Here is a 25,911-nt window from a genome sequence, read left to right on the forward strand (position 1 = left end):
CTAGACAACAGCCGTGCAAGGCTGGAAAACACCCACTTATCCAGCGCTGCCCTGGGGAGTGTCTGAGCGAGGGGACAGGGGTCTGAAGCATTCCTGAGCACCAGCGTCAACGATGCTTCCTCTGCCCCCACAGTCATGCTTGGAGTTCACGGGCCAGAAAGAGGAACACGGTGCCCGCTGACTGGCTTTCTGACTCCTGCTTCAAGTACCAAAGTGTACGGGACCCGAAACAGTGTCTAAAGACAACACACCAGTCTTGGAAACATCTGATTAACCAAAAGGCCACACAAACCCAATGTTACATGACGGCGGGATTTCAAAAGCTAGCAAACCGGCCCACCTGGCATACGTGATCTGCAAGGCGTTGAGCACGTGAGACAAGGCCTGCTGCTTGGCCAGGTTCCCGTCCAGGGACAGGAGGGTCTTGGCGAGGGAAGGGCGACCAGGCTTAGAGCTGCCTGCACCGCTGAGCTTATTGCTGGCAGCAGAAGACTCGGCATCAGAAGGCACACCTGAAGAGAGAAGGAACATTTGGGTGTTTTTTATTAAGATCACATTTTGTTCTGTTTCTGTAATTCAATCTTCCAGTTTAGTTCCAAAACACATTGCAATCTGCATTTTGATATTTCACAGATGAGGTATTAGGTTCATGAATGGGCTTTCAGAGTAAAAACTGTACTTTATTTTATTTATACTCTATGAAGGAGCTATTTTCAGCAAAGTTTTACTGTAACCGCAAAACAATGTAGATACTTTTGTAAATGCATGAAACAAAAATCTCAAAATTTGATAGAATCAGAAACCCAAACACCCCAGAAGTACAATGAAACGCAAGCATGAGAACCACGAAGATAATGACCCCAGGCACGCTATCAAGAAACTGCCCAACCCCAGGGATGGAAAAACACCTTAAAGCCATCCGAGGAGAAAAACAGGTCGTTGTGTAAGAGAACAAGGGAGAAAACGGCAGCACATTCTCAGGGAAAGAAGGAACGATAGGAAACAACGGGGCCGGTCTCTAACCAGCGGAAGAAAAGCTGCCGACCTGGGTCCTACACCCAGCCACGCCCGACTGCAGAGAGAAGCAGAGTGAGACGTGCGAGGGGCTGGAGGAACAGAACGGGCGCCGGACTGCGGCGTTCACAGGCGCCGTGTCACCGCGAGGGAGACGGCACCAACCACGCACGGCTCGCTGTGTGTCAGCTTCGCAGAGCAGAGCGGCTGAGGCGCCCAGCAGCCGGCACGATGCCCGTGCACATCGGCTGTGACTACAGTCCTCCCGTGAGCACGCGCACAGCAGACCCAGCATCGCACGCCTCCTAAGGTCCCAGGCCAGCTGCAGGGTCCCGCAGCGTGCACCACGGTCACCCGTGGCTTTGGCGCAGAAGGGATGCCACCACGACCTCTGACCTGGGCACGAGGGACTGCCTAGGAGGACCCCCACCCAGCCAGTCAGCTACCTAGATAGGAAGCACCCAGCGGGTCCCTCGCCGTCTGGAACAGGACGGGCTCGTGCACAGAGGGCGTGGCCACGTCGACCGTCGTCCAGGCCACGCTGTGCGAGGACCCGCAGGCCACGCGCGTGACCTTCTGGCCCTCCAGGCCCTGCACGAGGGTGGGCTTCCTGTTCACGGTGGTCGTGCCGTTGCCCTGCTGGCCGTGGTCGTTGTCGCCCCAGGCGTAGACCTGTTCAGCGGAAAAACCGATTTTTCCACGTTTCAGAACCTTCCTTTAGGCGCCCTCCGCCATCCCTGCCCGACTCCAAGCGATCGCCCGTGAACGTCATCCCTCCCACGAGCTCCGGTCTCTGCGAGAGGCGGCGGGAGGTCTCCTCTTCCACGACGGCGTCACCTTTCCCCTCCACTTCGCACAGGGACGCGCTCACACGCAGCGGCTGCGTTTCCAAGCACAGCAGGGCCCGACCCACGATCTGCTTCCCCGGTCCCAGTGGCCCTCTGCCCACCGCAGTCACCGCCACTCCCTCAGCCCAGGCGCCAGGCAGGAGCGCCCTGGACAGACGCCCGTCCCTGGCAGGGCCACCAACACCCACCCACCCAGACGGGGACAAGGCAGACACCCCTGAACCTAACGTGCACACCTCTGGGATTTGGGAGAAAGCCCAGTCCCCAGAGAAAACCCACGCAGACAGGGGAGCCCCTGCACACCCCACGCAGGCAGTGGCCTGGCCTGGAACTGGTTTTCTTCTCATCAACCTTCTATCGAACGGCACTGATGGCACATCCCAGCTCAGCGCGAGCTCCCCCCTGGACACGGGGGCTCGCCACGCCCTCGCTTACCTGCCCTGCGTCCGTGACCGCCAGGCAGTGCAGGGCCCCGACGGCCACGTGCACGATCTTCTTCCCTCGGAGCCCTTCCACCACCTGCGGCTTCCGCACATGCACGTCCGAGCCGTGGCCCAGCCTGAAGTAGTCCCCCTTGCCCCTGCGGGAGGTCCACGGTGCACGTGAGCCCTGGCTGGCGCTGCTCAGCGGAGAGAGCGTCAACCGTGGACTGAAGGGTCGCGGGTTTGATTCTGGTCAAGGGCACGTGCCTGGGTTGCAGGCTGGATTCCCAGCCCCAGTTGGGGCATGTGCGGGAGGCAACCCATCGATGAACTGATGTCTCCCTCACATCGATGTCTCTCTCCCCCTCCTTCCCCCCCTCTCTAAAAATTAATGGAGAAAAAATATCCCTGGGTGAGGATTCACCAAAAAGCAAAAACACAAAACCAAACTGGTGTGCTTCAGTACAGTTACAGCCTGCAACACCCGACAGGGAAGCGCTCCTGGTTAGGGCCCTGGAGTGGCATGAGGGCAAGGCCACCTGAGCCGCGGGCGTGAAATCCCGCCTAAGTCAGCACACCACCCCCGGCTGGCGAAAGCCTAGTGGCGTCCCAAGGTTGAAATTACTGACGTAGGTTCCACATAAAGGGATTGAAAGCGCGACAAGTGACCTGGAATGCCGCCCGGGCGTCCCTGGCGGTGGCCTTCTTGCTCACGCTGCTCTGGGCCCTGATGCTCACGCTAAGCCTGTCCCTCTGCGCCCCTCGGGTTTAACAAAACCAGCTTCACAAGAAACACCAGGCCCTGAAGAAGGCAGAGGAGCCCTGGACAGACTCCCCTCCGCAGGAAGGACAAGTGGCTCCCAGGCCCTCTGTGCTCTTTCCCAACCACCAATGACGGCGGGAACTGCCTCCGAGCCTGCGGGCCCCCCACATGGAACAGGGAGGATGGAGACGTTCAGTGAGCAGGGACCTAGAGGCTCAGCACCCCCCGGGCACGGAGAGGGCGCACGCCCGCATGGCCCGCACACCGGCGCGGCAGGCGGTACCTACCACGTCCACACCACTCCCGACTTGGTGAGCGCCAGGGAGAACTGGGCGCCGCACTCGATCTGGCACACGCCCTGTCCGTTCAGCCTCTCGATGTTCTGGGGGACGTTACAGCCTTCACTTCCTCCCCGGCCCAGCTTTCCAAAGTCACCGTCGCCCCAGGAAAACACCAAGCCTGGGGGAGGGAGAAGCCTTCAGCCGGGTCCCAGGGCCCCACCCCGGGACGGAGCGCGGCCAGCTCACCTTCGTCAGTCAGAGCCAGGGTCTGCGCGTCTCGGCTCCCGCAGGCGACCTGGATCACTCTGTGGCCCAGGAGGACTTTCACCTGCGCGACCACAGGGGACAGAGTCACGCACGGCTCTGGGGCAGCGGGGAGACCTGCCCAGACCCGAGCACACGCTCCTCACCATCTTGGGCTTCAGCTGCGTCGTGTTGTCCCCGTGCCCCAGCCGGCCGTACTCCCCGAGGCCCCAGGTGTAGAGCTCGCCGCTGGAGGTGAGGGCCGCGCTGTGCGAGCTCCCGCAGGCGATGTCCCGGATGCGCTTGGTCTTCAGGGCCTCGATCAGCCGCGGCTTGTCGCAGTTCCTGGAGCAAATGAGCAACGTGCCTGACCAACCCGGCTCATGTGTGAAGAGGAAAAAAGGAGCCCTAGCTGGTGTGGCTCAGTGGATAGAGCGTCGGCCTGCAGACTGAAGGTCCCGGGTTCAATCCCTGGTCCGGACACCTGCCCGGGGTGCGGGCTTGATCCCGTGTGGGGCGTGCAGGAGGCAGCTGATCCATGACTCTCTCTCATCATGGATGTTTCTCTTTCTCCCTCTCCCTTCCTCTCTGAAATCAATAAAGATAGATTACAAAAAAGAAGAGGAGGAGGACATCTACACAGATCTACACGGACAGATGGACGTAACAGGACCCAGCCTTCAATACAGAACAGGGAGGCGAAGGCGCGCTCACAGCTGCTGCTCTAAGGCAGCTTCGAGTCCCCTTCTCACGAGGAAGGTCCTGTTTACTCCTCTGCAGAACCGCACGCCAAGCCTGCGCCACGGTGCTGGTGACAGGCTCTGTGCGGCCGGGCGGGGAGGGCCCTTACATGCGGCTGAAGTGGCCCAGCTTGCCGTCGTCCCCTTCGCCCCAGGAGAACACCTTCCCGTCGACCGTCAGAGCCGTGGCGTGCCGGCCGCCTGCAATTCACAAAGGTGTGGGCTCTCAAAGGCGGGCACACACAGGCCACAGGTAACCACCCGTTCGTTCTGCCGGCGTGCAGCATGCACGCGTCTCAGGGGACAAATACGTAGACTAAGGGAGCTTTTATTAAGCTACAAAGTTGAAACCTTAGAAAGAATTTTACTTGCAAAGAAACAGCAAAACAACCTTGCTTGTTAACGGGCTCCTGTGCGTTAAGTCTGTGAAGACCACACGTCAGGGGAGAGGAGAACAAGCAGGTCTGTGACCAGGCAAACCACCACATGCCTGGAGATCACGCGTCTGAGACGCCCGCGGGGTCACTTAAGCAAACGCCACCACGGGCAGTTCAGGCACTCCCTGCACTCTCCCCACACGGACCCTCCCAGCCCTCCCCCAGCCCCGGGCCTGTGCCCTCCCTGCCAGCTCCGGGGCTCCCGCCGCCTCGTCCTCACTGGCAGGACAGGGGAGGGCAGCACTGAGCTTGCCCAGAGGGGACGGAGACAGAGATGGGACAGGCGGGGCTCTGGGCGGCCAGCTGTCCCTGAGGGTGGGCACAGAGGACCGGCCCACTGACCTGGCACAGAGCGGCTGTACTGGCCAGGACCCACCCAGGCTTCAGCGAAAAGGGACCGTGCCCTTCGCTCGGCCTCTGTCCCGGGGCCTCTGCCTCGAGGTGTGAGCCTCACTCTGGTACAGACACAGCGCAGTCCCCGCTCAGGCCTACACAGCGCCGGCAGGGCTGGCCGAGCGGCAGGAGCGTGCCTTTCTAAGGGCTTCTCTTCCCACTGGGGCTCGAAAGGCGACAGGCCCTCCCCCAGCAAGGACACCCCCCACAGCGTGTGCAGGCGGGGTCGGAGGCGCTGGGTCGCCGAGCCGGGGCGGGGCACGGGAGGCCCCTCAGAGAGAGCTGCTGAAGGGCCCCAGGTTTGCAGGTACCTGAGTGCACGGCCACCTTCTTGACCACGTAGCTGCTGAGCGCCGGGACCTGCCGGGGGATGGGCACGGTGCCGCTGGACATGCCCAGCCCCAGCCGGCCGTTGGTGGCCTCGCCGCAGGCGTACACCTTGCCCTCCACGGTCACTGCGGGCAGAGCGGGGACAGGGCTCAGCTCGGACACCACAGCCGGGTTCTCGGTGCGGAGCACAAGGGACCCGTTTTTCATGCGGGAGGCAGCGTACCTGCAAACAGACTCTTAGAGCCGCCTGCCACCTGCACGACATTCAGAGCCGACAGCGTCTCCGAGAACGAAGGAACCTTTATCTGGGGCAGGACGTTTTAGTAAAACCTTTAAGACGACCAGTAACGTAGCAGACACAAGGAGTCACGCGGTTGGCATGACGACGCTGACCAGAGGTCACTTCTCTGGGCACACGGGGCCCGAGGCTGGCCGGTGTGCGGACTGCCCCTCCCCCGCAACCCCCCCCCCCCCAGCCCCGAGACAGCTCTGGGCACAGGTACCTTGGAGCCCTTGAGGCCGCCCAGCTGGTCCTTGTCGTTCAGGCCCCACACGAACACTTTGGTTCTGATCGTGGCCGCCGACTCCAGGCCCGCAGCCTTCTTCCTGATGAGGCTGCCGGAGGAGGAGGGCCGTTGAGATGGAAAATGTTTAAGAGCGACAAGGAAAGCCGCCCGGAGCACACGGCTCGCTGATTCCCGTCGGAAACAACGTCCTAACACCGTGAGCCTCGAGTCACCCAGGAATCAGCCTGCACAGCTCAGATGCCTGCCTCTCCGCCCGACGGCTTTGCATTCAGGAACTCAGTTCCCGCCTGTTCCCGGTGGAGAGCTCTGTGCCGAGCGAGCGCCACAGCTGCCTGCAGACGAGCAGCCGCCCGGCGCCTCCTCACACAGCTCCGACCGTCCCTGGAGAAGAGGCCGGTGGGCCCGGCACTGTGGCCGTGTCCCCAGCCCAGACACGGGCCGGCCGCTTTCCCCGAGAGAGACTGTCGCAGGCGTCCCAGAGCCTCCGAGGCGCGCTCTTCCCCACTGGAGCCCCTCCTGCCCTCCGAGCTGCAGGGCTCATCGGCAGCACGCCGCCTCGGCCTCGGGACACAGGCCCCGGAGAGGTGAGCGTTCTTCCCGCCAACTTCCCGAGACAGGGCTACAGGGTGTGGGGGGACGTAGGAGAGCTCCCCTCTGACACAGGCACAGGTTGGACCCCGGGTGGGGTGCATATGGAGGCAGCCGATCGACGTTTCTCCTCACACTGATGTCTCTCTCTGCCTCTCTCTCCCTTGCTCCCTCTCTAAATCAATGTGGTAAATTTTATGTATATTTTATAACAATAAAACTTTCAATTTAAAAGTAAACAATCAAGTATTCAGCAAAGCAAGCTGTCAAATACTGCCCACACCATGCCACGCCCACAGGAAGCAGGTAGGGACAGCTAAAAGGGAACTACAGGGTATACGCCAGGGTCAACTGTGATTCCGGCAGGAAGACTACACGTTTTTATTTCCTTATTTAAAAGGCATCTTCCTAAACACAATGCGTTTCTACACCCAACTCTTCCCTGAGTTAAGTCAATCGGTAACTGTCAGAACACGACGCACGTGCCCGACACGCCGGGGTGTCCTCGCGACCCAGAGACCCGCCACGAGCCCCGGCCCCGCGCTCACCTCCCGGCGCCGCCCTTCTCGTCCTCCTCCTCCTCGTTGTCGGAGGCGAGGAAGGGCACGGCGGCCCAGTCCTCCTCCTCGGCGCGCACGCGCCCCAGCAGCACGAGGCCGTGGATCTTGCAGTCGATGCCCGAGCTCCGGCACTGCCTGATGGCGACCTCGATGTACCTGTGGTACTGGACACGGACCGGGAGCTAGACCCGGGCCACGCCCTCCCCGAGTGCGTGCTAAGGTGCGTCCTGTCCCTACGACCCGGCACTGCCTGATGGCGATCTCGACGTACCTGTGGTACTGGACACGGACCGGGAGCTACAGACCCGGGCCACGCCCTCCCCGAGTGCGTGCTAAGGTGCGTCCTGTCCCGACGACCCGGAGACCCCCCAGTCGGGGGGCAGGTCAGGGTGGGAGGCCGGGGACTCGGGGTCTGTCTCACAGACATGAGGTGCTACGAGCCCGCTGCGTGGCCGGCAAGCCTCTGCCTTCACGATGCTTCAGACGTGACAGACGTGACTGCCTACCACTGGAGGGGACAGAGCAGAGCCCAGGACTCGGTCCCCTCGCTGAGCAATCACAGCCTACGACTGATTCAGCGCAGCCTGGAGGCCCCTCGGTGTGAAGACGCGCCCTGCGTCGGGACCCCGTGGCCGCAGGAAACCGTGCTCAGATGAGAGCGGCACACGCGCCGGGTGCCTGCGGGGCGCCAGGCCACTTCCCACCGCGGTGAGGACGACGCAGGCATGGAGACGGCCCCGCCCGTCACTCACCTCCGTGCAGTCGCTCAGCAGGGACACCGTGGTGTCGGTGGGGCTGATGTTGATGGTCTTCAGCTCGATGAGGTTGTTCAGGGAGTTCCCGCCTAGGACAGAGGAAGGGAGACGAAGCATCAGACCAGGAGATGTCATTCTCTGACGGAGGGCACGCGGAGCCAACGCCCTCGGCTACCTGACACCACGACCAGGGAGGGCATGTAGCTGCTGTCTGCAGGGTCGACGGTCATTTTCAGTCTATGAACCAGAACGTCGGGGAAAATCTCCAAGCGGATCCAATGCTTAAACAAAAAGCAACCCCAGTCAGTAAGGTCCAGCTCTACTTTAGCTGCTAAGATCCCACCATAAAGCTGAATCTGCACGGGATCGTAAACCCCATCGTGTGGCCTGAGACAGCCTCTCCTCGGAGCTCCTCCCTCCCTCGCTTCTGAGCAGAAAAGGGTTAGGCTCTGACCTGGGGGTCCCTGACAGCCCTCAGACGTGGGCCACAGAAAACACGAGTCCAGTGGGGAGAGAGCCCTTGCTCCACACCTGCCCTGCGTAGCCCCGTGATGTCTCTCCCCGCCCCCACATAAGTGCAAACACACAACATTCCACAGGCCAACACGTGTGCTAGGACATGTGAGAGGAACTTCTGATAAGAGCAGCATTGGGACGGGATGCTGCAGGAGGGGGCGTAAAACATGACCCCCGTTACACCTCCTGCTAGTGGGTCGTTAGACAAAAACTGTCACCCATATTGTTTAAAACCTCAGACAATGAAAACTGGATGGTGTATTTAGAAAAATTAGAAACTGCCCTGGCAGGTTTGGCTAAATGGTTAGTGTTGTCCCGCAGACCTGAGGGTCTCAGGTTCGATTCCTGGTCAAGGGCACGGACCTCAGTTGCAGATTCAGTCCCCAGCTCCAGTTTGGGCATGTGCACAAGGCAGCCAGTCCATGTGTCTCTCTCACTTACAAGTTCCTCTCCCTCCCCCTCTCTCCTCCCCTCCTCCCCTCCTCCCTACCTTCCACTCTTGTCTGAAGGTTGATGGAAAAAATATTCTCAGGTGGGGATTTAGAAATTAATAGATAAAGTATAATCCTGTATAATAAAAGGCTAACATGCAGATTGTCCCCTCGACTGGGAGTTCAACAGAGAGTTCAATCAGGGGTGGGGGCAGTCCCTAACCCTGATGGGGGAGGGGTCAGCCGCCCCACCTGTGCATGAATTCGTGCACCGGGCCTCTAGTAATAATAAACTGAAGTGTGCACTGAGCCCTGGCGGACCGTCAGAAGCAATATGACCGAGTGGCTTCCACGTCCACGGGAAGCTCTGAGGTGAGGCGTCAGGACAGGGTCCGGGGCCGCCGCCCTACCTTGCCCTGGGACCCGGAGGACTGCCAGCAGGGCTCGCTGCCGTCGATGAGCCGCGAGGCCTGGTTCACGGAGGAGGACACGTGCAGGCTCTTCACCATGCGGGACCAGCTGTCCAACAGCGCGCCCGGCTGGCTGCTGGGGCACCGCTTCAGCTGCTTTCCTGAGCGGCCGCAGAAGACGGCCGACTGTCCTGAGGGCGGTGACAAGTGTTAGAGTGTGTGCTGCACACCAGGAAGCAAAGCATGGTACACAGTGAGGAGCTTCCGCCTTTATGCCTACACTAGAGGCCCGCACCCTAGTGCGGGGGACCCTCAGCTCGGCCTGCACCCTCTCGCAGTCTGGGAGCCCTCAGGGGATGTCCACCGGCTGGCTTAGGCCCACTCCCCGGGAGATCGGGCCTAAACTGGCAGTCAGACATCCCTCTGGCAGCCCGGGAGCCCTCGGAGAGCAGGCTTAAGCCGTTAGTCGGACTTCCTTAGCGCTGCCGCAGAAGCGGAGAGCCTCCTGCCACCACCGCTGTGTTGGCCAGCCATGAGCTGGCTTCTGGCTGAGCGGCGCTCCCCCTGTAGAAGTGCACCGACTACCAGGGGGCAGCTCCTGCACTGAGCATCTGCCCCCTGGTGGTCAGTGTGTGTCATAGCGATGGTTGTTCCACCGATTTGCATATTAGCCTTTTATTATAGAGGCTGTACACATACATATACACACATATACATATTAATTTCAGAAAGGGAGAGGGAGAGAGAGAGAAACATCAATGATAAGAGGGAATCACCAATCGGCTGCCTCCTGCACACCCCCTACTGGGGATCAAGCCCAAAACCCGGCCATGTGCCCTAACTGGGAATCGAACCCTGACCTCCTGGTTCATGGGTTGAAGCTCAAACACTGAGCCACATCGGCCGGGCGAAACACAAGCGAACAAACCCCGTGGCTCTAGTTTCCATGGCCCCCACCGTCTGTGGGCAGGCTGCCTTCCGGCCCCACCGTGGACACGGGGTGCTCACGGCACACACGCGGGCACGAGGAGCACAGAGCACAGCGGTGCCGTCCCTGCCCCGTTCGGAGCCGGCCCGCCTCACCTGGCTCGTTGATCCTGCCGAACGTGTGCCTGGGGCTGTGCCTCCGGGCCTTGAAGCACGGCTCACAGAAGTCAAAGTCCTCGCAGTTCCTGCACTTGAACCTGGGCCCGTGGATGGGGAACACCTGGCAGCCGTCGCACCTGTTTCAGGAGAGGAGGTCACGTACTGCCCTTCGTTCCCACGAGAGCCAGCCCCCCGCGACCTGCGGCCGACAGACACTCACGTGACGCCGGGGTGCACGCTGGGCACCAGCTCCATCTCGGAGAGCAGCCCGGTCCAGTGGGACTGCTGCGGGAAGTCCACGATGACGTCCTTCCCGTTGGCGCTGAAGGCTGGGGACAGACATGCCTGGGTGCCTGCTCCAGAAGCGCCCACACCCACAGCTGAGGCCACCCTCACCGTGCGACGTCCTACGTGGCATGGAGGTCTCACGTGGAGAGCCTCTCTCCGAGCCCTGTGACACGCCAGGACCAGCTGGCCCGTGCGCCAGAAGTCACTTCACATACGGAGGGGCCTGGGGGCACGCGTCGGGCCCACGGAGGCTCACTGTGCGCTGCTCTCTAGCTGGACCCGACCTCCCCGCAGGAAGGCTGGCTGGCTCTTCACGACCCCATGCCCCATGCAGCGCGCCCGGGAACAGCCACGGCAGTCCAGTCACCCCTCGCCCTTGGACGAGCGCTCACTCGGAGCGTTCGCGTCTACGTCAGGTTCTTATTCCTCAAGTCTCCCGGGCCTGACTTTAGAGCTCTTTGCTGAGAAAGATGCCCAGCTAAAGCGTGAGCATCTGCCCTGCCCGGGCAGCACTGCGGGGTGTGGCTAACCCGCTGTTCGCAGCAGGAGCGTTTTCCATGATGCTCAGAACAGAGCGGGACTTGTCTATGGACGGAAGGAGTTTACAGGTAAAATTAAAGCGCACGCATACTTAACTTCTCACGCAACTGTCAAAGCGGACACGTGTGCCTGCTAAAGTATGCCACTTGTCTGATCTAAAACCTCAACAGCACGTCAAGTGTAAACGGAGAGTTTTGTGTTTCCAGTCCCTTCCTCCCATCACTTGCACGTTTCCGTTCTTAAACTTGGTCCGACGTTTTTATAAAGCATGCAGAAAAAGGGAAAAATGGCCCCAGTCCGAGGGAGCTGGCCAGCCGCTCACACGGGCCGCTGGGCAGGCCGCTGGACAGAGCATCCCAGACAGGCCACCCTGGGACGGCCGGGTCGAGTCACAGACCCACAGGCACGTCTGATCAAGTTCAAGTCGCCCCAAACCAACAGCTAGGCCCCGCCCCGCGGCCAGGGCCCCCTGCCTCCTCCAGGAACTTCCTCCTGCTCCATCCTCTCTGCCTTCTGGGGAGTACTTCCTGCGTTTCCCATTCTTCGCATTCCCCGCTTCCTTCAACCTTCCCCAAAGTGTCCGCAGAGGCCCTGAGCTCTGGGGCACGTGCCCTCCCCACTGCCACGACGGGGCTCCCGCCGGGAGCAGGACGACAGAGCCTGGCTGGCGTGCCTCGGCGTTCCTCACGCATCTCTCCCCGTAAGCGAGGAAACAGTCTCCGTGGGCTGAGAGAGCGGGCACTTGGCGCTGCCGCCAGGGCGTTACCTTTCACGACGCCCACGCTCTGGTGCGTCACGGAGCCCCACTTGTACTTCGGGGTGGTCACCGCGGCTTTGACCCGCACCTTGTCTCCGATCTTGATGTGGGCGGGGAAGCTCGGGGGAGGGTAGCCTAGAGATGCGACGGGAGGAACTGAGGTGAGCACGGCGGGCGCTGCTGGGCCGGGGGCGGGGGCGCGGGGCGCAGGCGGGGCTCACCCAGCAGCTCCACGTGGATGTACCGCACCCAGTAGGTGCCCCCTTTGTGCTGCCAGTCGCTCTGCACGTTGAGGTCGTGCAGCCCGTCGCGGTCCAGCTTGATCACCTTGCCCACGTCTCCCTCGCACACCTCCTCGTACGTCCGGCAGCACCGCACCATCATGCCCACCTCAAGTGACAACCAATGGGAAGTCGGCCCCCGAGCGGCCCAGGAGGTGGCCGCGCGAGCAGCCTCACTGCTCCCGGGACGGTTCCTCCCCACGGAGCACCAAGCCTTTCTCGCTGAGAAGAACCAGCGCCCCGGGGAGCCTGGGCCCCCTCGTGCCATAAGGCGAGGGAGCGAGCAGAGCTGGGTGGTCACACAGAGGAACACCCCGACCAAGAGGAAGGAGGGCCGGGGCACACCAAGCCCCGAGGACACACGCGTGTCGGCCGTGAGAAAGGGCTGGTGCCCCCGTACGCACAGCGCACCGTCTCCGCTCAGGACACCCAGCACGTCCCTCCCTTTCCTCTGTAAACCGTGACAGAGCAACCGCTGACGTGGCAGCTTCACGCCAAAGAGAGTACGCCGGCAGTGAGGTGGGAGGGATGGCAGAGCCGGGCCCACAGGGGTGAGCGCGAGCCCGACGGCCATTAGAGACCAACAAGCAGGGCTTCCGAGCAGGCGACGCTGGCTGACCTCAGCACCTCTGCCTGGGGCTCGGCCCTGCTCCCCGCCCCGGCCCTGCCCCCACCCACCAGGCCACAGCCTCCGCGGTACATGCTGCTCGCCCCGCGGCCTCTCACCTGGATGTTCTCCCGCACATACACGGCGTAGTCGTCGTTGCTCAGGAAGTCCGCCCGCTTCTTGTACGTCTGGCTCTCCGTCACCACGGCACCGGAAGACTGAAAGGCCAAGCACGCTTTAAAACACGGTGACACAGGTGGACCCGAGAGGCACTGTGTGTGACCCTCACTATGAAGACCCAGTGGGAACAGTCACCGGTTTCCCTACAGCAACTCATCTGGGGGCGCAAGGAGAAGGCCTCGCTCGGAAAGACGGGGTGGGGGGGGACTCTGAGCCCCTGAAGAGCCAGACCCGCATCCGAGAGACCAGCAGCACCAGCCCCGCAGGCGGGGCCTCTCGGAGCCCGGAGCACAGACACTCTGAGGCACCGCCCATCCCCACGAAACCATCTGCTCAGGTCAGAGGTCAAGGAGGCACGCACACACGGTTCCCTCACAGAGCGCTGTCTACCGCGACCGGCATCCCAGGTGTGGGGGCAGGGTCTGTGCTCACTGAGCCACAGGAGGCCCTGCCGGCCTCGGCATCCTTGCGTGCCTGGCAGACCACAGAGCGCCCGGCGGAGCCCGGAGCCCAGGACAGGTGGGCACGGTGGGGGCGGGGGCGCCGGGGCACTGACCAGAGCATAGGCTGTGTCGTCCAAGTCCTCCAGCAGGTCCTCGTCGGAGCCGTCCTCAGACCCTGTGTCTGGGTCCGAGAGGTCCGTGCCCGGCACGTCGGCGTGGTCCAGCAGCCACCCCACCAGGGCCTCCACGCCTGCAAGCACACACACAGTGAGCGTGGCGCCCCCGCCCCGGCCTCGGCCGCCAGGTCAGCCAGCGCACAGGGCGCCGGGAGAGCCCCGGGAGCACAGCACCTGGCAGGCCGGCAGCGTTCCCCGAGGCGCCCATGAGCGACTTCAGCGCGAGCTCGATGTTCCTCCTCGGGAATCCCATCTCCATGAGCTGGACCACGATGGGGAGGGCGGGCACGGGCGACTGCCTTCGCTTCCTGGCTCTGATGGGGCGCAGGTGCTGGGCGGGCACCGGTGTGCTGGCCTCGCTGGAGCTGCCATCCTCGAACGCCGGGCTGGACGGGTGGGCGCACTCCACGGCCAGATACTGGCACACGGCCAAGGCGGCGGCCTGCGGAGGACCGGGCTGTGCGGTCAGAGCTGCCGAGGGGGCGGCAGCAGCACAGGATGGGGCTGAGCTCCCCGCAGGGAGGCCTCCTCTCCCCGGGACACGGCCCCTCCCGACCTGAGGGCGGCCCACTGCCCTCCTTCCTCCCGGCACCCCCTGCACGCAGGCACTGGGACACACACCACGCCGAGGCCACTTCTGTCGTGTCTAGGTTTTCAGACCTCACAGTGGTTGGCGTTCAGGTCAGTCACGGCGTCCCGTTCCCCCACCCCCCACCCCCGGCACCCATCACAGGGGACAGGGGCAGCCTTCCAACAGGGCCAGAGGCAGATGCCTCCTCGCTGGGGACCCCCTGCCGCAGGGTCCTGGTCGCTGAGGGCTCCTGGCGGTGCCTCTGCCTGACCAAGTGAGCACCCACGCTCTGTCCTCGCCTCTGTTTTACCCGGGTTTTCTTACGAATCGCGCAACAATTGTTTAAAAAACCTAGTCTCCACGAGAGGCTGGGCCACGACAGCTGCCGCCACGCAGACCTGGCCCCGGGGCCTCTCTCGCCCGGCTGGGTAGTGACCGAGGGCCCAGGAAAGGCATTGGACAGTGGACCAAGCGAGCCAGGCCCCATGCGTGGGCAGAAGCTCCTTCCCCAACGGCACTTCCTGGAACAAGGCCCCGTGAGCAGTGGGGCGTCTGACCCAGCTGCATCTGGTGGCTTTTCACCTCATCCGCACGCGTCCACAGGGAGGCCAGCCTCAGCCCTCCCTCTGTGCTCTCGCCAGCCGTGCGGTTCCACGGCTGCCTCAACTAGAGCGGAAGAGTCCCGAGAGCTCACACAACGCCGAGCGCTCAGCTGCACGAGGGCCCGTGACTCGCCCACGGAGGGCGCGGGGTGGGCGCCAGCCTGTCCCGGGTCGCACGAGGCACCGGCCCCGGGGAAAAGGAGAAAGGAACCTGTCGGTGGGAAAACACACACGGGCCGGGCGAGAGCTGCGGACCGGTACCTCGAGCTCCTGCCGGGCGAAGACGGCCTTCACCGGGGACGGCTGGGTGGCCGCGGCCAGCAGCTGCTGCAGCAGGATCATCGGGGGCTGCGGGCCTTCGGGGGACATGTCCCCCAGGTCCGGGGACACGGCTGTGCTGTCATCTGGGTGGAAACAGAACACGCCCGAGCGCGTGAACCGACCGATTCCCACTCACACAGGCCAGACCCACACCTTCAGGCTGAGCCCAGCCACAGCCGCCCGAGAGCCTCCTGCTCTGGGCTCGGCCTTCCTCGCCCCGTCGCTGCGCCCGGATCCATCCTCCCCACCCCACCCCCACCACGCCTGCGCTGCTCAGACACCGCCCGTGCCGCCGTCAGTGCTGCGGGCCCCGGTCCCTTGGCAGTGGCGGTGGCAGAGCCCTGCGCTCCTCCCTCCCGCCGACCCTCAGTCTTCGCTCAGGGGGCAGTGGCCACGTGGCTCCTGCTCGGTGGGGGCTGGCGGGCGGCGGGTCTTCCTCACCTTTAGGGCCGCCCCGGCCCCTCCGGGCACTGCCTCCCTCACCCACCTGCCTGCGCGGCGGCCTCCTGCACGGCGGGCTGGGCCAGCGTCTGCCGGAGCTGGTCCTGGTGGGGCAGCAGCGCGCGGCCCGCCTTCAGCACGTACAGCTTCAGCTGCTGGCGCCGCAGCAGGCCCAGGTCCACCGGGCCTGTGGGAGGGAGGGTCAGTGGGCACAACGGGGCCCAGCGCTGCAGGGGATGGAGGACCCAGACGCCTCTCGGGCATCGAGCCTGACCACCCGCAGACGGGCTCACACAGTGACCGGCAGGGGAAGGTGAGTGATTGTGGACGTGTGTGGTGGACAAGCACGTGCCCCCAGCCAGCGCTGTGAAGTGGAGACTCGGAGGAGACACTGGCCCGGAAGCAGGGCAGGCCACGCCCGGCACCGAGTCCCTCCTGTACCTATCCCCCTTCAGCAGCCGCCCACGCGCCACGCCCACTGTAACTCCATAGGAGTCCATCCGCCGGAGCCCCGAGACCGACAGCGCCCTCACCTGCAAACCCCTGCTTGGGCGACTTCTTTATCTTGTGCCTTTCCAGTCTGCTGCCCGCGAGGTTCACCAGCTGGGCCCAGACCGCGAGCATGGGGTCCGTGAAGGGCAGGCTGGTGATGCTGAAGGGCACGGCGGGGAGCTGGGGAGAGAGCAGCACCCTCACCAGGAGGCCCAGACAACGGGACGTGAGCTGTCCTGGAAGTTACCGCAACCACGGGGCTAGTTCTGAAAGACCTCGCGTGTCCATAGTCTTTTGACTGAAAATAATTTTGTAAGATGACGTTAAAGCCCTGGCCGGTTTAGCTCGGTGGATAGAGCGCCGGCCTGCGGACTGAAGGGTCCTGGGCTCAGTCCCGGTCAGGGCTCATGCCCAGGTAGTGGGCTCGATCCCCAGTGTGGGGCGTGCAGGAGGCAACTGATCCATGATTCTCTCTCATCATTGATGTTTCTCCCTCTCCATCTCCCTTCCTCTCTGAAATCAATAAACGTATACTTAAAAAAAGAATCTCATAAAAGAGGACGACGAAGGAAAGACTCGTACGTGTACGGTAGATATGACCCAACTCTTCCCTTGTCACCTTGTCACCGTGATCCCGTCGGGTGGTGAGGACCTGCAAAGCCTCTCCTGTGCCCTGTAAGGCACTGTCGTGTGCGTTCCCACAACGTGGCATTTATAGGAGCACAGGCGGCTGCAGCGTCTGGCCCAGCAGTAAGGACACCGCCCGTCCCTGGTCACAGACGGAGGCGGCTTGACTGCTTGCTGCACACGCCTGTCCCCACGCCAGCAGGAGCACCTCCCACAGGAAGCAGCCTTGGTGAGGAGTCCTCCCCCGCACTCACAAGGCTGAGACCGGGGAGCTGCCGGTTGCCCAGCCTGTGGGAGCCCCCTCGCCTCGCACAGAGCAATGGCCTCGGGGAGGAGTCATAAACTGCCGGCCCGCAGCCCCGATGCCAGAGCCCGTGCCAGCACGAAGCCCCTCAGCACGGCCAGACCGCGCGGTGCCCCTACCGGTTTCAGCTGGCTCAGCGGGCAGACGCGGCACGTCCGCATGTCCGAGAACTGCACGGTGATCCTGCCCTTCGGGGTGATGCGTGTCACGGTGCCCTCCCCAAACTCCTCGTGCGCAACCTGGCCCCCCAGACGCAGGCGGCCATCGATGCCCCCGATGACGGCCAGCACGGCCATGAGGCCGCCCACCTCGGGGCCGTCCACATCGGGGAGGCAGTCCTCCAGCAGGGCCTGGTGCAGACAGACAGACAGACACACGCTGACGACGGCCAGGGAGCGAGCCGCCTGCACCCACCGTTCTCAGCAGGGCCAGGTTCACCCGTCCTTTCCTGACTCCCTCACTACCCCGTCACGCTCTAGTGAAACACGTCACTCAACAAGCACACGGCATCTTAAAGGGCAACTGAACGGGTAAGTGAAAGGGTTCTAGAATCACGGGCAGACGTCAGGCCGGCACCCACCCCGCCGGCAGGCGTGGGCCCGCAGCTGCGCGACACGGCCTGCAGCTGCGAGTTGATGTGCTTGTTGATGAGGCCGTTCCACTGGCCCAGGGAGTGCAGCGTGCGCAGCAGGGCCACCGCCTCCTCCGCCAGCGTGCTGCTGTGCGTGGCCGTCAGCGAGGCCTGTGGCCGGGCCCTCCGCCTCCGCAGGGTGGACTCTGAAAGAAGCACAGCACAGGAGCTACGTGGCACCCACGCACCAGCCAGGCCCAGGACAGGAGCTACGTGGCCACTTGCACACCAGCCACGCCCAGGACAGGAGCTACGTGGCACCCGCGCACCAGCCAGGCCCAGGACAGGAGTGCCATGGCCGCCCGAGCACCATCCAGGCCCAGGACAGGAGCTACGTGGCCGCCCGCGCACCAGCCAGGCCCAGGACAGGAGTGCCATGGCCGCCCGAGCATCATCCAGGCCCAGGACAGGAGCTACGTGGCTGCCTGCGCACCAGCCAGGCCCAGGACAGGAGCTATGTGGCCGCCCGCGCACCAGCCAAGCTCAGGACAGGAGTGCCATGGCCTCCCGAGCATCATCCAGGCCCAGGACAGGAGCTATGTGGCCGCCCGCACACCAGCCAGGCCCAGGACAGGAGCTATGTGGCCGCCCGCGCACCAGCCAAGCTCAGGACAGGAGTGCCATGGCCGCCCGAGCACCATCCAGGCCCAGGACAGGAGCTACGTGGCTGCCTGCGCACCAGCCAGGCCCAGGACAGGAGCTACGTGGCCGCCCGCGCACCAGCCACGCTCAGGACAGGAGTGCCATGGCCGCCCGAGCATCATCCAGGCCCAGGACAGGAGCTACGTGGCTGCCTGCGCACCAGCCAGGCCCAGGACAGGAGCTATGTGGCCGCCCGCGCACCAGCCACGCTCAGGACAGGAGTGCCATGGCCTCCCGAGCATCATCCAGGCCCAGGACAGGAGCTATGTGGCCGCCCGCACACCAGCCAGGCCCAGGACAGGAGTGCCATGGCCGCCCGAGCACCATCCAGGCCCAGGACAGGAGCTACGTGGCACCCGTGCACCAGCCACACCCAGGACAGGAGCTACGTGGCACCCGCGCACCAGCCAAGCTCAGGACAGGAGTGCCATGGCCGCCCGAGCATCATCCAGGCCCAGGACAGGAGCTACGTGGCACCCGCACACCAGCCAGGCCCAGGACAGGAGTGCCATGGCCGCCCGCGCACCATCCAGGCCCAGGACAGGAGCTACGTGGCCGCCCGCGCACCAGCCAGGCTCAGGACAGGACAGGAGTGCCATGGCCGCGTGTACCAGCCAGGCCCAAGACAGGAGCGCCCACCTCTGAGGAACGGGACGTCTGAGGAGCAGGTGGTGAGCAGGCTGCCCAGGAACCCAAAGAGCTTCTCCACCAGCCCCTCCATGTCCTCGGCCCGCTCGGCCTTGTCCCACGAGGGCAACACCGCTTGCAGGAGGTGCAGGGCCAGGATCTGTGCGGTGATCAAAGGGCCGCGTTAGAGAGAACACTACCCGACACACAGAGGTGAGAATTTTATTTTCTCTTCATTGTCTGTCCCTATAATGGAATTAACCACTTGAAGGTTCTAGTACTCATTATTTCACAGCCAAGGACACTGCATCAATGAATGCTATGGATGACGAAGGGTTAAAATTCCTATTTAACAGAAGAGTAATATGCAAATTAACCACCACTCTGCTACACCCACCAGCCAATCAGGAGCGAGTATGCAAATTAACCCAACCAAGATGGCTGCGGCCACGGAGCAAGCAGGAAGGAGGCTTGGGTTTCCCCAGCAATGGAGGAAGCCAAGCTTTCTGCACACCCTGGCTGGCCCAGGCCCCCACTCAAGGCTACAAAGTTTCACTTATAGAAGATAAATAAATCCCAACTGAAATGGCTGTGGCCACGGAGCGAGCAGGAGGCTTGGGTTTCCCCGGTAATGGAGGAAGCCAAGCTTCTGCAGCCCTGGCCTGTATTGGCCTCTGCTTAAGGCTACAAAGTTTCAATTATAGAAGATAAATAAATCCCAACAGAAATGGCGGCAACCACAGAGCGAGCAGAAGGCTTGACTCCGCTCAAGGCTACAAAGTTTCAATTGTAGAAGACAAATAAATCCCAGATACCAGGGCATCCGCTTGGGTCGCCGGGGGGCATGGCCGGCCTGAAAACCACCACAGGCCCCTCACCCAGGCCACCCCACGCCCCAAGGGAACCCCCACCCTAATCCGGGGCACCCTTCAGGGCAAACTAGCCAGCCCCCACCCGTGCACCAGGCCTCTATCCTATCTAATAAAAGAGTAATATGCAGATCGACCATCACTCCCAACACACAATATGGCTGCCCCCATGTGGTCAAAGATCCTGCCCCCATGTGGACACAAGATGGCCACAACAAGATGGGCAGCAGGGGAGGGCAATTGGGAGGGGCCAGGCCTGCAAGGGAGGACAGTTGGGGGCGATCAAGCCTGCAGAGGAGGAAGTTGGGGGTGACCGGGCCTGCAGGGAAGGGCAGTTGGGGGGGGACCCAGGCCTGCAGGGGAGAGCCGTTGCAGTGGACCAGGCCTGCAGGGGAGGGCAGTTAGGGGCAATCAGGCTGGTAGGGGAGTAGTTAGGGGGTGATCAGGCTGGCAGGCAGTCAGGTGAGCAGTTGGGAGCCAGCAGTCCTGGATTGTGAGAGGGATCCCAGATTGGAGAAGGTGCAGGCTGGGCTGAGGGGACACCCCCACCCCGCCGTGCACGAATTTCGTGCACCAGGCCTCTAGTAAACTACATGACAGAGGCAGGTACTTGTTCAGTTAGAAGATAATTCCTCTCACTTCACTCTCGAGACAAACCCCCAGCTCCAATGAGCGCAACTCACTCGGGGAGCCGAGACCTGCGGCCCCTGCTTCAGATCGACTCTGGCCCTTTTGGTTGCGCCAGGGATGCTGCCCGTGCCCGGACCACCGCGCACACCATTCAGGCCTCAGGTTTAACACACCTGCTGTGCCGGTCACACCCCTTTCTGCACCTGTCGAGCCCGGGAGGGCCGGTGCCCCGATGCTACCGAGCCCCGACGCCGCACGGTACCTGACGCTGCAGCGAGGCGGCTGTGAAGGGCGCGTGTCCCTCGACGACCCGCATGAGCAGGGCGATCCAGGGCGGGGAGCTGAGCGCGGCGCACATGTGGGGCGTGAGCGCGATGCTGCGCACGAAGCCCAGCGAGCACCAGCTGCGGTGCTGCTCCCGGCACACGGCGCTGCTGGGCGAGGCTGCGGGGACAGGACACAGACTGCTTGCCGGCTCCGAGGCACTCGGCACTCGGCACTCGGCGGCTAACCTGCCCGCTCGCGCTTTTCGACAACGAGCCGCTTGGCAAAGACGCTGCCAGTGCACGCGTTCAGAGAGAAACGCGGAGGCGGCCTCTCGGGGTCTCAAGGAGCACCTTGCGCCCGAGACCCCGGAAGTCAGGCGGTGCCTGGCCCAGGTGCGGAGCGGATGCTGCACAGTCACACGGCTTGGGCAGTGGCGTGCACCCACTGTTATCTAAACGCCACGTGCCCCATGACGCCATCCCATTTCACCTGCACACGGATGGCCCGGCCAGGTACGAGGCGTCTGTGTTAGCTGAAGGGGCTTCATCCACCTGAGCTCCGATGAGACGCCTCTGCCTCTCGGGTCTGGGTCTCCCCTCTCCCCTGCTCACCCCCTCCAGCTCACCCAGGCTCACAGCGACACACTCACACACCCACCTTCACACAGCCACACACACGCATTCATAAACACTCACACATACCCAATGACTCACACACGTCTCACTCTCACACGCATTTAGTCTCTCATAACAAACTCACACACTCAAATGCACACACTCACACATGTGCACACACACTCTCACACACAACACACTCAACCACCCGCCTGTGGCCCCGTGCGTACGTGTCGTGTCCGAGGTCCCACTCTCCACCACCACGCGCAGCAGCCCGCACAGGGTCCTGATGGCCTCGCCCTGCATGACCTCGGCGTGGACGCCGGCCGAGAGACACAGGGTCTGCAGCAGGTTCACGGTGCTGGTCAGCATCATGGCCGTGGGGTGCATGTGCCTGTCGGCCGGCTCAGCTTCTGAAAACAAACCACCCAGAACAGGAAGTCGCCCGCAGAGTGGGAGGCCCTAAGGGGAGTCCGGGTGGCGTCACGTCCCGGTTCTGCTCCTCGGAAGGGCCGCTCGCTCTGCAGGAAGAGGAGCGCCTCCCGTGCAGCTGTGACCCATCCACCACCTTCCGCAGGGAAACCAGCTTCCAGGGAAATCTGTAACACCGCCTCAGCAGACAGCGCAGCGCGAGACGACGGCGAGGCCCACCCCTTAGGAGGCAGCTGCCCATACGCCCCACGCCGGCTGCGAGGCAGGGAATGCCTGCTCCCGGGGGCCGGGGCTCTGAGACGAGAGGCCTGGACGGCCACCTTCCCCTCCCGGCAAAGCCCCGGGAGCTGGGGGGCACCAGGCCCGACACTGCAGAGCCCAGCCCCCGCCCCCTGCTCCCTCCGACCACGAGAGTCCCTCAGAGACCCACCCACTGCACACGCGCCGGCACCTGAGCTGCACCCCAGGGCCCGCACTCACCTGAGTCGTCCTCCGTGTCCGAGTCCTCGGCCGAGGGCTGCGCGGAGGCCGGCAGCTCCGCCAGCTTGAGGTCGTACTTGCCCTCCTTCCCCATCCGGTACGAGTTGGTGCTGCCCGTGTCCCACTGCACCCGGATCCACCCGTCCTCGCCCAGCTCCCCGATCACACGGCCGAGGCCGGGAGGGGGTCCGTCCTGCGGGGGTCACACAGAGAAAGACCAGTGAGGGGGCGCGTGCGGCCTGTCCCACGGACACCGCTGGGAGGGCGGCCACGTCCCTGCAGACTCCTGCCCGTGACAGCTCCAACCTGGTCGGCCACACGCATCGCGCACGGCACCCCCGACCTGGAACGCCAGGCCGGCCCCAGAGGTGAGCAGGGTCGGCGGCCCCTGTGCCTAGTCCTCGGCCCCTCACGAGGCTTCGCAAGACGGGAAACCCGAGACCAGCAGCGGCGTCTCCTCTGACTGCTGACTGCCCGGCACCGACTGGGAGCCAGGCCCCGGCCTCCTCTGAGCAGCACCTCCTCGCAGCCCGCCTGCGAGAGGTGCCGTGCGGGACACGTCCTCTACGCGTGCAGCGGCATCGACAGCTGCCACCTGCCGGGCACCCGCCCCGAGTGCAGGCAGCCACCTGCTCTACTCCCCGCCCACCCGGTGAGCCGTCAGGACCGCAGAGCCGACTGGGCGGCGGCTGCGTCTCGCCCCCGAGTACCTGGTCGCCCCACTTCCAGTCCACGCCCCGCATGACCCTGGTTCCGATCTTCATCATGGCGGCCAGCTCGGGCCCCGAGACTGGGAGCTGCGTGGGCGCCGTCTCCTTCCTCGTCTCCTCCAGGACGGTGGCGGAGGCGCCGCGGGCAGACACGTTCCCGTCTTCCTCCACGTGGTCGCCGCTGGGGCCTGCAGGGCAGAACGGCAGCCAGTCAGGTCCTGCCATTTCCTCCTCTCCACCCGTTCCCATCGTTGACAAATACGAAGGCGGTCACTACAGACTCCACGGGGGAGGCAGGAGACCAACAAAGGACCTGTGTGCACGCACGTGCGCACGACCAGTGGGCAGACGGGGGTGAGGGCATGTCCTGGGGTGAAAGTGACCGGGGAAAAGGAGACATGTAATACTTCAAACAAGAAAGAATCCACGTGTGTCGTGTACATTTTGCCGCTACGTGTGGAACTCTCTAGAACAGCCTGACTGCTTGCTGAGAGAGTCGGGCGCGAAGGACAGATGGCCCCGGGGCCCTGGAGTCGGCCCCGGACGACCAGGAGCTGAGTGTTGGGGAGAAGCAACGCTATCCGGGACTTTCAAGCAGCAAGTCCACCCCAGGAGGGGCCCGGCCCCCGGCCCCCTGCCGCCTGTGGCCTTGCTGGCTGTGAAGGGAGGGGGAGACATGAGGAAAAGGGGGGACACAAGTAACTAAAACCACAGGAGACGATGGCGACCACACCTCTGCTTCTGCAGACACGGGCGGAGGGCGCCGGGGGCTGTGCCCGCACCTGAGCAGACCCGGCACCACGCCCAGGGCCTAGCAGCGTCAGTGAACGGACCAGGGAGCAACAGGAAGTGTGCGCAGACCCACATCCCCAGGAAAGAGGTCGTGTCCCAACCAAGAGGCCAGGACCAGGCGGCTTAATGCTCAACTCCACCGGACATTTAAAGGATCGATGCCAATTCTCTAACTCGCCCCAAAACAGGGCAGGGCACCTCTTCCCCTCGTCCAGGAGGCCGGCGCCCCCCGACCTCAGCAGAGGGTGCAGAGCTGCTCGGAGATGGGCGTGGTGCTGACTGAGCACGCAGGCGCCCAGGCTCAGGGAGCGAAAGGCGAACGCCGCTGAGGGGCGATGCTCCCCACACGTCCAGATGCAGCACGAGACCCAGAACCCCCACCAGGGCCTGTGCAATGGGGACGCCAGCCTGAAGCCCAGGAGGGACCGTGACACACCCAGCCCGAGGGCTCCCTCGCCGCTCCCACCCACCCTGAGCGAGTGTGCGCCGCAGTGCGGCCCTGGCCTCAGACACACGGCCAGGAGGAAGCCTGAGCACCTGTGGCCAAAGGGTCTGACCAGGTGCCAAGACCCGGGAAGGGACGCACCTTTCCTACCATTGGTGCCGACGACACCACAACAAGATAAACGACAGAGAGGCTGAGAGACACCCAGGCAAGTGCTGGCCTTCCCCACGGAGGCCAGCGGCCGACCCACCGATGAGCCGCAGCGCGGTCTGCGCCAGGGCGAGCGTGCCGGAGTTGAGCAGCAGGCTGAGGTTGTGCGCGCCGTGCTGCAGGGTCAGCATGCTGAGCATCGCCAGGAGGAAGCGCGCGTGGGGGGTCGTGCCCAGGCTGGGTCCCGCCGGGTTCTCGTTGGTGATGGTCTGCAGCGGGACGGGCTGGATCCCTGAAAGGCATCGGCACGGCCTCAGTGGCTCGTGCGTGGAGACAAGAACACACCCGACGCAGAAAGCATTCTCATTTTTAAAAAAACCCGTTTTCCAGGCGGGAGAGGGCAATGGCGGGGAAGGGACAGATGTAAAACTCCCAACAATAAAGATGAAAAAAAACTCCTGCTCTCCCGTGGACAGCGGGAGCCCGTGCTTCTGTGACAACCCTGCCACCCTGGCTCTGCAGCCAGCCCACCCTCTAAGAACGCACGGCACCCTCCTCAGCGCCCTGTGGCCACGCGTCCCGTCAGCGAGAACAGGCGCTTCCCACAGCGAGTCCTGGCCTCTCGCAGGCACGCAATGTCCCTCAGCACACGCTCTAGGGTGGACGGCGACAGCGACACACACAGGAAGCTGTGAGGACGCTACAAGACTATCTTCTGCCCGATTCTGGAAGTTCTGTTTCGCATCTGAGAAAGCATGCAGCAGCTGAGGTCACCGTTCTAATGTGCCAAGGGACTGAAGTCTGCCCCAGAGCAAACATCGGCACCTGAAGTTCCCATACCCACAGCCAGGAGCCACGCCGTGACACCCGCTCATGTGGCCACCGGGTCCCTCCTGCAGCGATTCCAATGCAGCCTGTGAACCAGCAAGTTCTCTTAGACTCACCGAGCTCTTTGAACTTGGCATTAGCATCCATCAGAATGTTCCGAATGTTCTGAACAGCCCAGGCGTACAGCTTGCCAAACGTGACTTCCAGCAGCATCCGGTTAAAGGGTGGGATCAAGTCCACGTCCTTCAGGCAATCCGTGAGAGGCTCCCTTACAGAGAGAGTCTGATTGGAGGCCTGCCAGACCTTCCACCTGACAGAGCAGGGTGCTGCCCCCGCCCTCCGCCCCCCCCCCCCCCCCAACTAGGACGACTGCAGCGGTACCCCAGGTCGACGCCCTCCGGGATGAGCCGCTGCCACCCGCAGAACACGGCATACTGCACGGACGGGAGCAGGAAGCCCTTGGCCGCCAGCTTTAAGATGGTGTCGATCCCCTCCAGGCGGACCTCTGCTCTCTCCAGCTGCAAGACACCGGGCCCCGGTGTGAGTCACGGGCCCCGGGTGCGGCCGGGGAGGGCGCTCCCTGCAGGATGTTACCTGTTTCAGCAGGCACTTCCTCATCTTCTCCACATCCACGGGCTCCTCCCTGAGGGCGAACTCGGCGATGGTGCCCAGCAAAGCCGACTGCGGGGGGAGGCCCTGCACGCTCTGCTTCAGCCACTTGTACCTGTGAACGCCAGTGACGGTGCTCAGGAGCGGCTGCCACTTGTCCTGCAAAGGAACCGCGGGCGCGTGAGTCCCCGCTGCTGTCGCCCCTGGGCTA

The 25,911-nt window shown here is 63.4% G+C and overlaps 1 protein-coding gene across 1 annotated transcript in view; it reads right to left on the reverse strand.

Moving 5' to 3' along the window:
* HERC2 (HECT and RLD domain containing E3 ubiquitin protein ligase 2) overlaps positions 1–25,911 on the reverse strand; it is a 73,960-nt gene that overhangs the window by 17,378 nt on the left and 30,671 nt on the right. The window contains exons 32-66 of the mRNA XM_054713299.1: positions 25,686–25,859; positions 25,473–25,609; positions 25,208–25,359; positions 24,364–24,555; positions 22,877–23,064; positions 22,167–22,359; positions 21,485–21,667; positions 20,636–20,817; positions 18,887–19,034; positions 17,555–17,751; positions 17,094–17,324; positions 16,085–16,223; positions 15,598–15,738; positions 15,051–15,193; positions 13,791–14,058; positions 13,515–13,690; positions 12,937–13,035; positions 12,151–12,319; positions 11,939–12,064; positions 10,565–10,673; positions 10,342–10,481; positions 9,259–9,449; positions 8,077–8,182; positions 7,899–7,990; positions 7,135–7,310; positions 5,975–6,086; positions 5,695–5,776; positions 5,453–5,596; positions 4,422–4,512; positions 3,739–3,916; positions 3,575–3,656; positions 3,335–3,506; positions 2,298–2,442; positions 1,461–1,686; positions 341–512 (exon numbers count right to left, since the gene is read on the reverse strand). Of these exons, the coding sequence (XP_054569274.1) occupies positions 341–512; positions 1,461–1,686; positions 2,298–2,442; positions 3,335–3,506; positions 3,575–3,656; positions 3,739–3,916; positions 4,422–4,512; positions 5,453–5,596; positions 5,695–5,776; positions 5,975–6,086; positions 7,135–7,310; positions 7,899–7,990; positions 8,077–8,182; positions 9,259–9,449; positions 10,342–10,481; positions 10,565–10,673; positions 11,939–12,064; positions 12,151–12,319; positions 12,937–13,035; positions 13,515–13,690; positions 13,791–14,058; positions 15,051–15,193; positions 15,598–15,738; positions 16,085–16,223; positions 17,094–17,324; positions 17,555–17,751; positions 18,887–19,034; positions 20,636–20,817; positions 21,485–21,667; positions 22,167–22,359; positions 22,877–23,064; positions 24,364–24,555; positions 25,208–25,359; positions 25,473–25,609; positions 25,686–25,859 (5,456 nt within the window). The remainder of the gene's footprint in view (positions 1–340; positions 513–1,460; positions 1,687–2,297; positions 2,443–3,334; positions 3,507–3,574; positions 3,657–3,738; positions 3,917–4,421; positions 4,513–5,452; positions 5,597–5,694; positions 5,777–5,974; positions 6,087–7,134; positions 7,311–7,898; positions 7,991–8,076; positions 8,183–9,258; positions 9,450–10,341; positions 10,482–10,564; positions 10,674–11,938; positions 12,065–12,150; positions 12,320–12,936; positions 13,036–13,514; positions 13,691–13,790; positions 14,059–15,050; positions 15,194–15,597; positions 15,739–16,084; positions 16,224–17,093; positions 17,325–17,554; positions 17,752–18,886; positions 19,035–20,635; positions 20,818–21,484; positions 21,668–22,166; positions 22,360–22,876; positions 23,065–24,363; positions 24,556–25,207; positions 25,360–25,472; positions 25,610–25,685; positions 25,860–25,911) is intronic.

Source organism: Eptesicus fuscus, chromosome 25 (assembly GCF_027574615.1).
Source record: "Eptesicus fuscus isolate TK198812 chromosome 25, DD_ASM_mEF_20220401, whole genome shotgun sequence".
Lineage (NCBI taxonomy): Eukaryota > Metazoa > Chordata > Mammalia > Chiroptera > Vespertilionidae > Eptesicus > Eptesicus fuscus.